At 37.9% G+C, this 14090-nt stretch overlaps 1 protein-coding gene across 15 annotated transcripts in view; it reads left to right on the top strand.

Annotated features, from left to right (window-relative positions):
• Positions 1–14090, top strand: part of LOC112648106 (centrosomal protein of 76 kDa) — a 233806-nt gene that overhangs the window by 200327 nt on the left and 19389 nt on the right. For all 15 annotated transcript variants that reach the window (XM_049111871.1, XM_049111872.1, XM_049111873.1 and 12 more), the window contains 2 exons: positions 6940–7112; positions 10016–10106. In XM_049111871.1, coding sequence (XP_048967828.1) covers positions 6940–7112; positions 10016–10106 — 264 coding nt within the window. The remainder of the gene's footprint in view (positions 1–6939; positions 7113–10015; positions 10107–14090) is intronic.

Raw genomic sequence — 14090 nt, 5'->3', positions numbered from 1 at the left:
TAGACTCAGAGCTGTCAGCTATTTCAGAGGACCACCGCTCCTTAGTTGTCAGGCAAGAGCTGTGTTTGGTGTCCTGGGGCTCCCTCTGGATAGAGGCTAGTCATGAATGATTCTGAGTGCTGTTTGAGAGTATAAAAATACAGCTATGTTATAATGGCTTTGGTTGTAGAATATACCTGACCCTAAACAACATGAGTTTGAACTGCTCAGATCCACTAATAGGAATTTTTTTTTTTTTTAATTTAAGAGTTGACAGCAAAAGCTACAGGTCATTTATTTATAACTGTCCACCCCAGTCTTCATAGGACCAAATGGAAGGCAACTAATCTGCCCTCCAGGAACCCACAAAGGCCCAAGGAGGCCTGCTGAGATTGTCAGCAGCCTCTAGGGACCAGAGACAACAGGGTTGCAGGTTGCCCCCTGATGCTGACAGGAGGATTAGGGTCTGCACCCAGGGCTGGCGGACAGGATGCTGAGCTGAAGCAAGGAATGTGCCCAGAGAGCAGAATGGTGCTATAGGAGGAGCCGACACACCCATCACCCTTGCTCCCTAGTCCTCTGTGCAAAGGACATTTTCTCTTCCTTATGATTTTCTTAAATTTTTTTTTCTTTAAAAAAAATATTATTCTAGGGCAGCCCAGGTGGCTTGGCGGTTTAGTGCCACCTTCAGCCCAGGGCATGATCCTGGAGACCTGGGATCAAGTCCCAGTCGGGCTCCCTGCATGGAGCCTGCTTCTCCCTCTGCCTGTCTCATTCTCTCTCTCTGTCTTTGTGTGTGTGTGTCTCTAATAAATAAATAAAATCTTAAAAAATATATTATTCTAGCTTTATTTTAAGAATACAGTATATATGCACACACACACATATATATGATAAGTATAACATACAAAATATATGTCCGTTGGGCAGCCAGGATGGCTCAGTGGTTTAGCACCGCCTTCAGCCCAGGGCCTGATCCTGGAGACCCGGAATCGAGTCCCACGTCGGGTTCCCTGCATGGAACCTGCATCTCCCTCTGCTTGTGTCTGTGTCTCTCTCTGTCTCTGTCTCTCTCTCTCTCTGTGTCTCTCATGAATAAATAAATAAAATCTTTATATATATATATATATATTTGTCCGTTGACTGTTAATATTATCAGTAAGTTTCCCAGTCAACAGTAGACTTAATTAGCAGTTAAGTTTTTTGGAGACAAAAGTTATTTGCAGATTTTTGATTGGGAATGGAGGTCTCTCTTGCCTTGTTCAAGGGTCAACTGTATAATTAATGTGTTCTGGGCTTGTAGAACAAGTTTAGATACTTGCTGTTAAATAGACAGGGATTAATAGTGAAACAACCATTAACTAAATTTGATTTCTGAAATCAACCCCTTTTTAAATTGAGTTTTTATATATGAGTGAATTTTCTTTTTTTTTTTTTTAAAGATTTTATTTATTTATGATAGACATAGAGAGAGAGAGGCAGAGACACAGACAGAGAGAGGCAGGCTCCATGCCAGGAGCCCGACATGGGACTCGATCCCGGGGCTCCAGGATCGCGCCCTGGGGTGAAAGGCAGGCGCTAAACCACTGAGCCACCCAGGGATCCCAATATATGAGTGAATTTTCAAAACCAACTTAATCCAAATAAAATATTTTTGCAAATTAGAATTTTTTACTTTGGAAGCTGTTTTTTTTTTTTTGTTTTTTAAAGATTTTATTTATTTGAGAGAGAGTGCAAGCATGAGAAGAGGCAGAGAGAGGGAGAAGCAGGCTCAATCCCTGCCAAGCAGGGAGCCTGATGTGGGGCTCAATCCCAGGACCCTGAGATCATGACCTGAGCTAAAGGCAGTCGCTTACTGACTGAGCCACCCAGGCACCCCTAGGAACTGTTTTTCGAATGTAAAATGAAATGAGTTGTTGACATTAATATTTTCCTCCAGAGTTTTCTTTCATATGCTCTGGAATTGTTGGCATACCTTATATACAAATTCATATTTAAAGAGCCAAAGAGTTCTAGTATCTTATTCTTTTTATGAATATTTACTGAGCATCCTCCAGTTGCTAAACTAATTTCCTACTGTTTTTAAATTTGTGTTTAGATTCGTAGGTCTCAGGCATCACTGTTATTAGGGCTTTTAAAAAATTCAGATAAATATTTTACAATCTTACTACTTTTGGCTGACCACTGAAGAACTTTTTCTATTTTCTTTACTCATTTGAAAATTTTTATTTTACCTACATTTGTGGAGTAAATGTAAAAAAGAAAAAAAACTTATAAAAATGGTCTGGAAAATAAACTCAGGAATGTTTTGGTACATATTTGTCACTGATATTCTCCAAAAGTTGGCAGTATATATTAAAGAGACTGTCTCTTTTCTGGAGATGCTTCCATCTGTTGAACTATAATGGAGTAGCGGCTATCTAATCTAAACACATTGATTCTTGGCTAACGTAAATTAAGCACAGGTGGCTGATCTGGACAATTTGCATGCCCCCCCACACTATATATATATATTTTTTACTTTGGATTTTATATATATATATATATGTGTGTGTGTGTATTTTGTGTTCATATAGGTTATATGGTGGCTTCTGATTTGGGAAGAAAGCTCTTACCCTCCATGATGTAAAAGAGTAGCCAAATTTTTTATTTGCTTTTAACTGCTTATCATTTGCTACTTCATTGCACTTCATGATTTCCATGTGCTTCATTCTCAATTTCTTGTGCTAGCTACTTCTGTGTTTTCATTGTTGCATTTTGACTAGTCAATTTAAATGTCTCAAATAATAAATGGGAAAAAAATCCATTCTTTTAACCAAATACAAAGAATAGGATACAGTTCTTCTCTAAGTTGGGAAATTAACACACTAAGTAATAAATATTTAAATATATAGTATAGTTAATGGCTCTGAACTTAAGTATAGAATGAGACATAATGAAGTATATTCTGCTGCTTAGGTATGTCTTAAAAATAGTAATACTTAGTGGAAAATCTTAATCCATTCAACATTAATTAAGGTAAGTGTAATTTATTTTTGCAATGCAAACACTAAATATATAATCTATATCACAGTCATTTTTCCCCCAAGTAAGACAACAGTTGGGTGTTTCTTAACACATATAAAGTTATTACATAAAGCATTTAATATCATGGTTATGCATTTTAGATTCTATACCTGAGGTATGTGACTTCTAATGCCATAGCTAGCATGTTGAATATTTTGCTTGTTTATAAATATCACCAGTTTTTTCTCAGGAATTTCTGTCTTATATAGAAGTACAAAGTCTTATGCAAGTCCCTGGTTTTCTCACTTGTTACATTGAAGTAATAATAAGGATTTCTTTATTTGAACAGAAAGTTATAAGTAATCAAATTACTTAAACATTTCTCTTAAAAATATGTTCAACTAGGTCTTTTATAAATATATAGTATAAGGTAAAGTCACACACAGTATTTAGGTCTATATGTGGATATCCTGAAACTGGTTACGTTTGGTTTTTTTTTTGTTTTGTTTTTTGTTTTTTTTTTTCATCAATTCCATTTATCTCAAAGCTTTGAATTCAGCACAAGGTGGTTATTTCAGTAGTTTTGGTCAATTATCGATCTCATAGTAGATACAGTTCACGCAAGTAGAGACCTATTAGGTAGTTTCTCAGATCTTCTGCACTGAGAATGAAATGAACTCATGGCAGCCAATATTCCCTAAACTTTAGGTCAAATGCCACCCTCACGATTTTTGCCAGGCTTTCAGTACCACCAGTATTATTTAAATTATTTTAATCTACCATCAATGACTTCTTAAAAATTTCTTAAGGAAAAACATCCATAAAGCCATGTATCTGATGTATTTTTCTGAAGCATTAAATGAATATATAACCGTTAAAACCGTTAAAACCTCCAGTGTTCCTCCATGCACTACTAGTAGTTTCACCCTTAGGAAAGCTCTGATTTGGAGGATTGGAAATGTGACCCACCTCAGAAAGCTGTTTCTCTTCTCACAGTACCTGCAGTGTGGGCACCTGGATTGGAATCTGGGCAGCTGAGAGGGGACAAAGATGTGTGTATTTGAACTTTATGCTTTCTCTGGAAAGCCTAACTACTACAACTTATGTGAGTCATTCTATAGGAAGTGGATAAAAGAATATAAACTATAGAATAAGGTCTTTTAAAATATGCGTCAAGACTGTATTTGAACCCTACCTTTTTTCTTGAATAGAAATTATTCAGTTAGCCTAATCATTTCCTCCTTTGCTTTCTGGAAAACTTTAAAACTACTCTCCGAAGTGTGGCAGTCTACTGCTCTCTACATCCTCTCAGGAAAGATTTATTTGAAGATTTTAACATATAAATTTGTGTAAAAACTTGCAGTTTTTGCCCTTTTGCCCGTCAAGCGCAGCCCCTCTTCCAGTTATTTCTTTTTATTAGAGCTACTTAACATCTGGAAAGGAAATAAGAAAATTAGTGCATGTGTTGTCAGGTTTTCAATTATAAAATGTTGGTGTTAAATAAATAAATGATTGACGGATCCATTTTCCTTTTCTTACTTTCCTGCGTCCTTCCTTGCTTACTCAGACTCTTTCTTCTCATTCAAAAGGGCATGTGCTCTGACCTTGATCTCTAAAAATAGCAAAAATTGTAAATATGAAACTAGATATACACATCACTTGTAATAATTTATATTATTCTTTTAATAATGTTAAGGAAGGCGGGACTAGAACATGTTTATTCACTGAATGTTTTTTGGAAATCCACCTCTTAAGCTCCAAGGATATAAAAGTTGTATGTTGTGAAGGAAACTATAATATTTTACAGTAACTGCAGTTATAGTGCTTTCCCTCCTAACGGAGCTTAGTGTGCCCTTTACCTTCAACTGCAGGAGTTTCACAGACTATTCCATGTGCAATTCCATGTTGTCTGTGTTTAAAACATCATTTGAAATACTGAGGAAAATTAGTTCCACTTACACTGTAAGAGTGAATACAGAGTACAGGGGCAAAAAGTTGGTCTTTTGAGTCACTACTAACAAGGAATCAAGTATCAGCTGTTCCGCACACTAGCTGTGTGACTGGCTAAGTCACCCTGAGCCTTAAGTTAGTTACAAATGGAGATAAAAATCAGTGTTCATAATTGCCAACATTTATTGTGTGTTGCCTTTATTACACACAGTATTGAGTATTTTATATGCAATTGTTAACTTAATCTTCAAAAGAAGCCCATGTCTGTTGTTAGGCCCATTTTACAGGTGATGAAATAAGAGGCTAGGTAACTTGCTCACGGTCAGACAACTACCACCAGAGCTAGCCTTTGAACCCAAATCATCTGCATCTTACTATAATGTATGCTCTGTACTTCATAGTCTGTGCTGTGAACTCTATATTATATTACCTGTCCTCTATACTATGTACTCAATACTCTTACTCTGTATTCTATACTCTGTGCTTTGTACTCTCTAGTCTGTACTCTGTACTATATATTCTGTACTCCATACACTACTGTATGCTTCATGTTATATTCTCTGTACTCTGTACTTTATATGTAGTATGTACATTGCTCTATATACTCTGTGCCCTATACTCTATACTATATATTTTGTGCTCTGTATACTCTATATACTATATGCTGCATATACTCTGTACTCCATACCATAAACTGTATACATTCTATGATCTGTACCCTGTGCTCGGATCTGTACTCTGTATTCTATACAATATACACTCTATATGTATTCTCTACTGTGTACTACTATATATTCTGTACTCTCCTCTATACTACATACTCTATACTATATACTGGGGCCTTTAATATTTTATTGTCACATGCAGCATCTACACTTGTTACTTCTATAGATAATTTTTGGCTTGGACATAGAAGCCAAGCCATATTTATTTGTATTGAGTTTTCAATCCAAAGAACATGTATACTTTATCCCATACAAGAAACTATAACTATAACTATACTGATTTCATTTGCCTTCCATGATTTGGATAGATTTTTTTTTGCATGATTTTCATTCTTTTCTAATGGATACTGTCCTAGGATGCTTCTAAGCCTGTTCATGGTATGTACTGAATGTCTTCTTTGCCTGTATACTTCCATCCTTAGGTATTTCTAATGTTTATTTTTTCCCTGTATACTTTGGTACATAGCTATGCACTATGAAAAATTAAATTTAATGAACGATAGGCATATTCAAACTAAAGTCTCTTAAACTTTAAAAAAATGTACTCTGTACTATGAACTATATACTATATCCTTTATATTTTGTAGTCTGTACTGGGTACTCTCTATACTACTCTGTGCTCTGTAGTCCATACTTTATACTGTATACTCCATGCTCTGTACTCATATATTACATACTCTGTGCCCTGTACTGGGTACTCTATACTCTGCTGCCACATTTCTTTAACCTGTTGTATTCCCTTCCCGCCCAGATTTGACCTCTGAATAATCTAAGTCACCCTTATCAGAGAGAATGTATCCCAGATTCTTTGTGTTCATGTTTATATGAATATAGACTATTCACTATTTTGTTTTTTAAATTAAACCATTTTCAAGTCTTAAAGCCATATGCCTGTTATGGCTTTGTGTATACCAGCACTTTGGTCCATTTACCACTAGCTCTTTGGAGACTATGAAGTAAAACTAGCCTCTCTGGGTCTCTGCAAGATTCAGAAGTTAGAGTCAGTTATCTATAGGATTCCATCCAGCTCTAAATTCTGATGTATAAATGTAAATTTATTATGATTCATTTAAAGGTTTTCTTTAATCTGACAGTTAATATCAAACAATGTTTTATACATAGATGCCTCTGTGTTGTATTTGTGTGACCTGGAAATGCCATGTCCCCTGGTTTGTGGTTTGTGCTACCAAGTCCAGGTACTTGGGAAAGTGTATTTGGCCTGCTGATTGATTACCTTTCTTAGCTTGAAAAAGGTAAGCTTTTTCCTGTCTTTCACCAGATGTAAATACTCCTGAATCTCCAAAGAACACTGTGGAATCTTCAATGGTGAATGGAGGTTTCCCATCACAAACAAAAGAAAATGGATTGAGTGCTGCACAGCAGGTGCCTGTGCAGCGGAAGAAGCTCCTCAAAGCTCCAACTCTGGCTGAACTGGACAGCTCTGACTCCGAGGTAAGTCCCATGAGAGCCTGTTACACACATCTTGACTCCATGTTCAGAATGCAAGCCCTCTCTGACCTAGTTTACTAATCATGTTGCATAAGTTGGTGCTTAATCTCTTCCCATCTTTCAGTCAATAAAGTTGGGATTGAAATTCATTTGTTTAGCAGGAAATGAAACAATGGATTTTGTGTTTTTCATGAAAGACCAGTATAGTGGCCATAGTTTATAGAATAGATTTTGAAATATTTGTATGATCTTAGATTATAGTGGTATTAATATAACTTTAAAAAAATGTAAACATCTTCCCTTTGTTTCCCTTTGTTTTGGGGGAAGGAAATCCCTTTGTTTTGGGGGAAGGAAATCCCTTTGTTTTGGGGGAAGGAAACATATCTTCCCACATGTTTCCCTTTGTTTTGGGGGACGGAAAAAGAAAAGTCTATTTCCATGGATTTTTCTCTCTCACACACATACCTACCCATAGTGAAGCTTGTTCTTTCTGTGATAGTAATATCAATGGACCGGTCTGTAAAAGAAGACTCTGCTAGGGTTCTCCAGATTTCATCTTTTCCCTGCTGCCCTTTGGAGGAAGAGTTGATATCCTCCCTGTTTTCCAGGAACAGTTAGAATGCTGGTGCTTCCCAAATTTCTCTCAATCCCTTTGTCCTCAGCATCAGTAAGGTCACATCTCCCCCTGTGTAAAATGAAATTATATTCTTGCCTCCTCCTTCCCAGGCCCTGCCAGACAGATAATACACACACATAGCCAGCCTCTCAACTTCTGTTTGCTGTCGTGGTTGCTGGCTTCATCCGTTCCACATTCATCCAAGTTAGAATTAAGGAATTATTCTTTAATTACCCAGACTGATTTCTGATGACTCTGGCAGCCTTCAGTACCACCCTTGGAGCAAAGCAGCACTGAAGGAGCAGAAGGAGTTCTGGAAGTGACCTTGTTCCAACCAGAACCTGGTTAAGAGTCACTGGTCAGGATGTAGAACTAGAAAAGGCCTCGTCTAATGAGTGTCAGAGACCAGTAACCGGACCAGACAGTACAAACAAGCAAGTTTCAGAAAGCAGGCCTGGCAGTAGTTTGAGAGATCAGAGCCCATCAGGATCCCCCAGCCAGGAGAAAGTGTTTGGTCAAGGGAGTGGACATGACAGGGCAAGCCAAACAGGCATCTACACCCACATTCCCTCTCCCTCTCCCCCCCCCCCCCCCCCCCCCCCCTCCCTCCCTCTCTCTCTCTCTCTCTCTCTCAAGAAATCTGACTTCCCAGATCTCCTGGCACTTTTCTGAGGGTCTTTGTGATTCCTCTGGGCCAGCACCTAATCCTAATGAAGATTAGTTTTCAAGTAGTGAGAAATTGGGTGCAGCTGCCTGTGGTGGACATACAGGGGCAGAGGACCATCAATAACTTCTAGGCACAAATCCCAAAAGGCCTTGAACCATGACAGTATCCTCATCACTTCTCTGTTTCTTACTGACCGACTTGTACTCACCTGGGTGCTCTAGGATGGGCTCTTAGTTGTTCACAGTGAGAGCAGGTCAAAGCAGTAAAGAGGAGTGGTGTGGAAGGTAAGGACATGCTCAGAATTCTGTAAAATTGGGCTTTAGAAGTGTTTCTGAGAAAGATGGGCTAAGTTATGTGAGGTGGGGGCATGGTTTCTGCTGTTGAAATCAGGGTGACACCCACCTCACCTCATAATCATTTGGAGTATTGTGTATGGCTCCTTTCTCTTTTCGTAAGAAATACTCTTAGCTTTTATTTCTTTTGACCGTCCATAAGCAGAAGGAGGTCATTCTAGTTGCCTGCTAGCTTTTCCGGAGATTTGTGTGACCTCTACACTGTGTCTTGAGTTGAGGCTTTGGTTACATTGCTTGATTTGTTTTTCATGGTATGTACCAAGAGTGAGGAGGTAGGTCACTGTTCAGACCTCCTTTGTTTGAACTGTATGGTTTACATTGCCTTTTTTCATCTCCTTTTCTTTGAGCAGATCCTTTGTATTGTAGCTTGTTTGAAACCAGTGCTTTCAGAAGTAGGTTTTGGGTGAGGACACTTTTTTGTGAATGGCAAAATTAATTCTTAAAGTCACCTTAACTAAGTAGATCAGAGGGAATTTTCACTATTTGTCTCACGTAATCATAGGTGAATATTTTAATCTAATTTTCTTTCTTCCACATTTAAAAATATTTAGCAGTTTTCTGTAGATATTATAGAAATACATCGTCATGTAGTTTATGTACATCCTCAATCACATAGAAGGTAGTAAATTTTTCATGAATAAATATTGTACTTTATCTTGATATAATCTGAAACAAATTATTAAGAAGGTCTGGTCTCACTGGTAATAGGAATTTAAATGTTATTTTGCATAATGTAGATATTTTTCTAGATTCATATGACATTCTTTGAATTATTTTCATCCATTTATTCAATAAATATTAATATTTATTCATTACTTACTAACAATGGATTTGTTACTAACAACAATGAATGAGACACATAGCATCCACCTTCATGCAGCTACCAATCTACTACTTTTATAAATGTGTTAAGTATTCCCCTAATAATAATATTAACTACGATTTACTGTGTGCCTCATAATGTATTAAGCATTTTGAGTGTATTATCTCATCTAATCCAATAGCACAGTGTAAAAATGGCATTAAATACCAAATGACGAAACTGAGGCAAGAAACTTTATGTATCATGTCCCTCTAATGAGGGACAAAGGCAAGACACAAATCCAGATCAGTCTAATCTTAGATCTCTCCTAGTTTGTGTTGTTTGCCTTGAACTGTTGACATAATTCAGGGCCTCACATTAAAATAAATCTTTAATAGTAAAATGTTATCAGCATGAGAGCACTAATGTCTTAGGAGTCTTCTATTTCTCTGCCCATACCTTTCTCAGGAAGAAACTCTGCACAAGTCTACCAGCAGCAGCAGTGTATCTCCCTCCTTCCTTGAAGATCCCTTAGCAGAGGCTGTGTCCACAAGGAAGAGTGAGTATCTTTGGTACAAAAGAGCTAGCAACAGATTCTGCCCAAAATACACTGAACCTGGAATAGGGAATTCCAAAGCGCTTTGTGATCGTTGGGGGTAGAAAGAACTAACCCTGACATTTCACTAGTCAGGATCAAAAATATTGTTACATTCCTAAAGTGATATGGTAAAGTAGGGCTAAACTGATAACTGGGCCTCAGGTTCTTAGATCAATCACCTTTGGGTTTACAGATACTAGTTGTAAGGAGTAAGTCAATTGTCTATATGTATTTTTTAGATTAATTTACCTACTTGTCTGAATTGAAGCTGGGAGCCCTAAATAATCATACTTGTTATCATTCCCATACATATCCATACCCACATACATATATAGATACTAAAAATGCCTTTATAACTCTTCCTAAGGGGGTGCCTGGGTGGCTCTGTTGGTTGAGTGTCTGCCTTCAGCTCAGGTCATGATGCACGGTCCTGAGATTGAGCCCCGCATCAGGCTCCTTGCTCAGTGGGGAACCTGCTTCTCCCTCTCCCTCTGCTTGTTGCCCCCCTTCTTGTGTTCTCTCCCACACACTTGATCGCTCTCGCTGTCAAATAAATAAATAAAACCTTAAAAAAATAACTCTTCATAGGTTCTGAATGCAGAATCTAAAGTTAAGTGATTTATAAATACTTTTTTTAAAAAGATTTATTTATCAGAGAGAGAGAGTGCAAGTGAGGGGAGGGACAGAGGGAAAGAATCTCAAGCAGACCTCACATCGAGTATGGAGCCTGATGCAGGGCTTGATCCCACAATCCCCAGATCGCAACCTTAGCTGAAATCAGGAGTTGGATGCCCAGCCAACTGAACCAACCAGGCACCCCATTTCTAAATGTTTTTAATAATCTTTTTCATGTATAAGATTATTATAAAAGCTTTAAAAACTATACATTAAAGGAGAGGATTCTGGGAAGATGGTGGAGTAGGAAGCATCAGAAATCTGTCTCCCACCTAGACAACAGTTGTACTGGCAGAGTTTGACATAAGTCCTTTGGAACTCTGAGTCTGCTGAAGGCTTGCAACTTTGAGGGGAAGATTATTTTATTTTTTTGAAGATTTTTATTTATTTGAGAGAGAAAAAGAACAAGCAGAGAGGAGGGGCAGAGGGAGAGGGAGAAGCAGACTCCCCACATAGCAGGGAGCCCCATGTAGACCTCCATCCCAGGACCCTGGGATCATGACCTGAGCCAAAGACGGATGCTTAACTGACCTAGGCACCCACAGGGGAAGATTTAGATGAAAAATTGTACAATAGCAATTACTCATGCCTCACCCCCACCCACATGGCAGGCAGCAATGTACTGTTCCTAAAGCAGCTTGCACATAGCTTACAGGAGCTAGGGTGGGCAAAAAGGACCCTGTCCTCCAAATATTGGGCATCTCTCCTCTGGTTACTGATTGCTACATCTGATTCCAAACATGTAGACAAAGAGGCAGACAATGATTATTGTTGCTTTGTTGCAAGCTCCCTGCATGCTAAAGTGACTTCCAGGGGATCATAAGGGCTAGCCTCCTTCTCCCCCACACTCCCTTCATTTTTAGCTTTCTCCCTTTTGGGAGCCAGATATTAAAAACTAGGATATTCAGAAACTACATAAATAGGGGAAATTATAAAGTAATTATACATGCCCAGGAATGGCTCATAAAAGACCTGAGAAGATCCTAAGTTTACATCTCACGGTGATCCTCAGCATATTGACAGCCTATAGCAATCAAGATGACAATAAGCAAAAACCATAACAAAAAAAAAAAAAACAGCAGATCCCGGGAAAGGGATAGAATCTGATTTCCAGAGTTACCACATTATTAGATTCAAATGTCCAGTGTTCAACAACAACAAAAAAACATAAGGCATACTAAGAAATAGGAAGGTATGGCCCATTCAGAATAAAGAAATCAACAGAAACTGTCCCAGAAAAAGAGGGGGATATGCCAAACAGACTTTTTAAAAACTGTCTTAAGATACTCAATGAGGGGTCGCCTGGGTGACTCAGTCAGTTGATTTGGCTCAGGTCGTGATCCCAGGGTCCTGGAGCCCCACGTCAGGCTCCCTGCTTAGGGGAGAGCCTGCTTCTCCCTGTCCCTCTGCCTGCTGCTTCCCGGCTTGTGCTAGTTCTCACTGTCAGATAAATAAATAAAATACTTTTATAAAAATGTTCAAAGAACTAAATCAAAGAAGATGTGGAGAAAGTCAAGAACACAATATGCGAACAAAATGAAAAGATCAATAAAGAGCTAGAAAACCTAAAATGAAACAAAAATTCTAGAGCCGAAAATTCCAGTGACTTAAATGAATATTGAATATTCACTAGAATATTCAGAGGTGGATTTGGGCAGGCAGAAGAAAGAATCAGCAAACTTGGAGATAGGACAGTGGAGGGTATCAGGTCCGAGGAACAGAAAGAAAAACGATTGGAAAAAAGCAGAGACTGAGAGACCTGTGGGACAGCAACAAGTGGACTGACATTTGCTCTGTGGGAGTCCCTGAAGGAGAGGAGAGAAAGAAGGGCAGAAAGATTCCTGGCAGAAATAATGGCTGAGACTTACCAGATTGAGGAATGACATGAATATAAACATTCAGGCAGCTCAACTACTATAAGAGACCCACACTGAGACACATTGTAATCCCAAAAGCCAAAAACCGAGCAACAAGAGAGAAGTGAGTCCCCACATACAAGAGATCCTCAAGGAGATTTTCAGCATATTTCTCATCAGAAACTTTGGAAGCCAGGAGACTGGGCCCAATACAGCTCTCCATCCCACTATCTGAAAGTTTGCTTTCCATCACTTCACTTTTTATGAAAGACCAACATTAATACCTGTTCTAGCTAATTCATCGAAATCCAAAGAAGATTTTCACTTTTACAAAGTGTTTCAATTGCTTCTTTGGTTTATGCCATTTCAGCTTACAGAAGGCTTCACAGAAATGCTCTACTCTCAGATAGTGGAGGAAATCTGTATATTCAAAGTGCTTAAAAAAAAAAAAGTCCACCAACAATCTTATATCCAGCAAAACTATTTACCAAAGGAAGGAAGAAATTTAAACATTCCCAGATAAACAAGAGCTGAGGGAGTTTATAACCACTTGACCTTCCCTGTAAGAAATGCTCAGTAGTCCTACAGGGGGAAATGAAAGGACACTAGACAATAAATCAAAGCCATGAGAGAAATAAAGATCTCAGTAAAAATACATGGACAATTAGAAAAGCTAATAGTAGTGTAACAATGGTTTGTAACTGCACTTTCTGTTTGCTACATAATTTGAGAGACTAATACATTTGAAAGAATTATTAATCCATTTTTTGTGGAAGACCGTGTATAAAAATGTAATTTTGTGACACCAACAGCCAAAAGGGACAGAGCTGTGCGAGACAGTTTTTGTGCATTACTGAAATTAAGCTGCTATAAATCCAAATCAAAGTGTATAATTTTAGGATGTTAAATGTAGTCTCCATGGTAACCACCAAGAAAATAGCTACAGGATACGCATGAAACGAAATGGGAAAGGAATTTAAACTTCTCATTATAAAAAAATCTTTTAACCTGAAAGACAAGAATGAAGGAAATGAGGGACAAAAGCTCTTATAAGGCATATAGAAAACAAATAGCACAATGAGAAAGTCCCTCCTAAGCAGTAATTACTTTAAATGTAAATTAATTAAACTCTCTAATCAAAAGCTAGAGATTGGCAAGATGGATAAAAACACATGATCCGACTGTATGCTAGCTAGAAGAGACTCCCTTGAGATTCAAAACCACAAACAGAAAAAAAAAAACACAAACAGATTGAAAGTGAAAGGATGGAAAAGATATTCCATGCAAATAATAACCAAAAGAAAGCTTAGGGAAACTATACTCATATCAGGCAAAATAGATTTTAAGTTAAAAAAAAAAAAAAGGTTACAAGAGACAAATTAAGGACACAATGTTAATAAAAGGTTCAATGTAG

The sequence above is a fragment of the Canis lupus genome, chromosome 7 (genome assembly GCF_003254725.2).
Source record: "Canis lupus dingo isolate Sandy chromosome 7, ASM325472v2, whole genome shotgun sequence".
Taxonomy (NCBI): domain Eukaryota; kingdom Metazoa; phylum Chordata; class Mammalia; order Carnivora; family Canidae; genus Canis; species Canis lupus.
This window is presented reverse-complemented; position numbering and strand designations above follow the sequence as displayed.